Source organism: Notechis scutatus, chromosome 5, assembly GCF_049901735.1.
Source record: "Notechis scutatus isolate UNSWTSFEM ecotype Mainland chromosome 5, rNotScu1.2, whole genome shotgun sequence".
In the NCBI taxonomy this organism is placed as follows: Eukaryota; Metazoa; Chordata; class Lepidosauria; order Squamata; family Elapidae; genus Notechis; species Notechis scutatus.
In genome coordinates this window covers 15,985,939-15,988,537 of record NC_142013.1, presented here as the reverse complement: position 1 = coordinate 15,988,537, position 2,599 = coordinate 15,985,939, and the positions used below count along the sequence as shown (strand labels likewise).

Here is a 2,599-nt window from a genome sequence, read left to right as displayed (position 1 = left end):
TGTGGAAAGTGGAAAACAGAATAGAATAAAATAGAATAGAATTCTTCATTGGCCAAATGTGATTGGACACACCAGGAATTTGTTTTGGTGCAAATGCTCTCAGTACACATAAAAGAAAAAAAATACATTTGTCAAGAATCATAGGTATAACACTTAATTGTAGTTAAAAGGTATGACATGTATGTCCTATTTTTACTAATATTTACATAATATTTACTAATATTTATATATTACTTTCCAAACAATCAGCAAATAGAATAGGAAGTTGTTGTTGGTGCACAGAGTGTCATCAACACATGATCACAATGGAGCCCAAAATTTATGTTGTTAAGGGAGAAATTTGTTAAGTGAGTTTTGTCCCATTTTATGACTTTTCTCATCACATTTGTTAAGTGAATCACAGCAGTTGTTAAATTAGTACAACGGTTATTGAATGAATCTGGTTTCCATGTTGACTTCGTTTGCAAGAAGATCGCAAACGGGAATCACGTGACTCTGAGACACTGCAACCATCATAAATACGAACCGGTCATCAAGCATCTGAATGTAAATCATGAAACCATGGGATACTACAACAGTCATAAGTGTGCAAAATGGTCATAAGTCACTTTTTCCAGTGCCATTGTAACTTCAAATGGTCACTAAACAAACTGTTGTAAGTTGAGGACTATCTGTATTATATAGATCTCCATCTGATTCTGTTTGCTTGCATCTATTTCATCTTTCCCCACATCACATATTACACCAACAGCTATTCTCACTATCTTTCATTAGGACCATGGGCTGAATTCCTACCAGGCAAATCTTGCACCTAATACGTTCCTTAAATTGGTATTTTTCAGGTATGATGAAAATACTCAGTCCATGGATGAGGATTATCCAAGGAATATAAGCGATGATTTTCCTGAAATTGATGAGAAAATTGATGCTGCCTTCCAGCTCAACGGTAAGGAAAATAAAAGGCATTTTCGAATGTGGATCTAAAATATGAATCATGAACCTGCTCATAGACATAGGAATTTGTTTATTGTCATTATTTATTTGTATGTCACTTTCCCATGGCAGTGATATTTAAAAGAATTAGAAAAACTATAGTGTATCACGACAATTCACTTATAATTATCTTTATAAAGAAAAATTGGTTAACAAAGAACCTTAAACAGATTCACTAATCTGCATAATAATATGCATTATGTAGTGGTTTTCTGCAGTCAATATTAAGGACTAAAAACTGAAATGCAGAAATAATTAAAATAATAACAAATCAATTAAAAAGGAAACACAAACAAGAAAAAAAACATCAAAGGGCAGACTCGAATGATGTTTTTCTGTTGTAAATTTTCTATGTTTCTATCATTTTTCTATATAACACAGTGTTTTTCCTTTTAGGTTTCTTCTATTTTTTCCATGGGTCCAAGCAGTGGGAGTTTGATCCAAAGAATAAAAGGGTGATTCGTGTAATGAAGAGCAACAGCTGGCTTAATTGCTAGAAATTGTCTTAAAACACAACTCCTGTAAGAGGAAAATAATATACCGATGATTCTGTTAAAGCACTAAAACTATGAACAGTTATATATCCCAAAACTCATTTGGGAAGCTAAGATCCAGAGGACCACTAGATGGCAGTAAAGAAATATTGAAAATTAGCTTTTTGCTGTCTGCAAAACTGTTATGTGCTTCTATTTTAGTTATAAAATGTTATCTCCTTACTCAGTGCATATTTACTCAATGCATATAAAGCTTTAACAAGAATTTTAGCTTCTTGTAAACAGTGACTGCATTTTCTTCTGTGACATGGGCACTAATAGTCTGCATGTTTGTTCCCAAATAAGATTCACTAAGTTGAGAGAACTGCATTGCCTGGGGAATATGTACAAAATTGCCAATTTAATGCTATGCGTTCTGAAATAGTTTTGCAATTTTTGAAAATCTATTTGCTTTTCAAATGTATTTATAGTTGATATGCAGTAAGACAAGAAAATGATTTTAATAAAAACAAAGTATTATATTGGAAAATGTTTTTCATATTAAATATGTGATACAGAAGTTACACTTAGAAAATCATTACAGAACAAAAGTAAAGTTGGGTTGAAGATTATGAATAGCAGATAAACAGACACGTCCACAAGTTTCAATCAGGAACGTCTATTTTCAATTCTTGTTGTTTGTGAACTAGTTAAACAAAGGGCATGATTTGCAAATCCAATCAGCATAAAATCATTGTCTCTCTTTCTAAAGAGTTTCAAACTGTGCTTGCACATTGTTTTACAACATAGTTTACTTTCGCTAAGTACATAAGATATTCTCCCTCTCCTCCATCATCACCACCATCATTATGAGCTGTGGGTTTGTATGTACTCATCTGGAAAAAATTGAAAAAGTGCAAAGAAGAGCAACTAAGATGATTAAAGGCCTGAAGGCTAAAACCTATGAAGAATGGTTGCAGGGTTTGGGTTTGGCTAGTCTAGAGAAAAGAAGGACTGGCGGGGGGACATGATAGCAGTATTCCAATATTTGAGAGGCTGTCCCCAAAGAAGGGCGGGGTCAACTTATTTCCCAAAACACCTGAAGGCAGGACAAGAAACAATGGATGGAAACT

General features: G+C 33.5%; 1 protein-coding gene across 1 annotated transcript in view; it reads left to right on the top strand.

Moving 5' to 3' along the window:
- The window catches only part of LOC113417302 (matrix metalloproteinase-27-like), a 19,457-nt gene extending 17,415 nt beyond the window's left edge, over nt 1-2,042 (top strand). The window contains exons 10-11 of the mRNA XM_087966201.1: nt 843-946; nt 1,390-2,042. Coding sequence (XP_087822327.1) covers nt 843-946; nt 1,390-1,490 — 205 coding nt within the window. The 3' untranslated portion in view covers nt 1,491-2,042. The remainder of the gene's footprint in view (nt 1-842; nt 947-1,389) is intronic.
- Nucleotides 2,043-2,599: the final 557 nt, after the last annotated feature.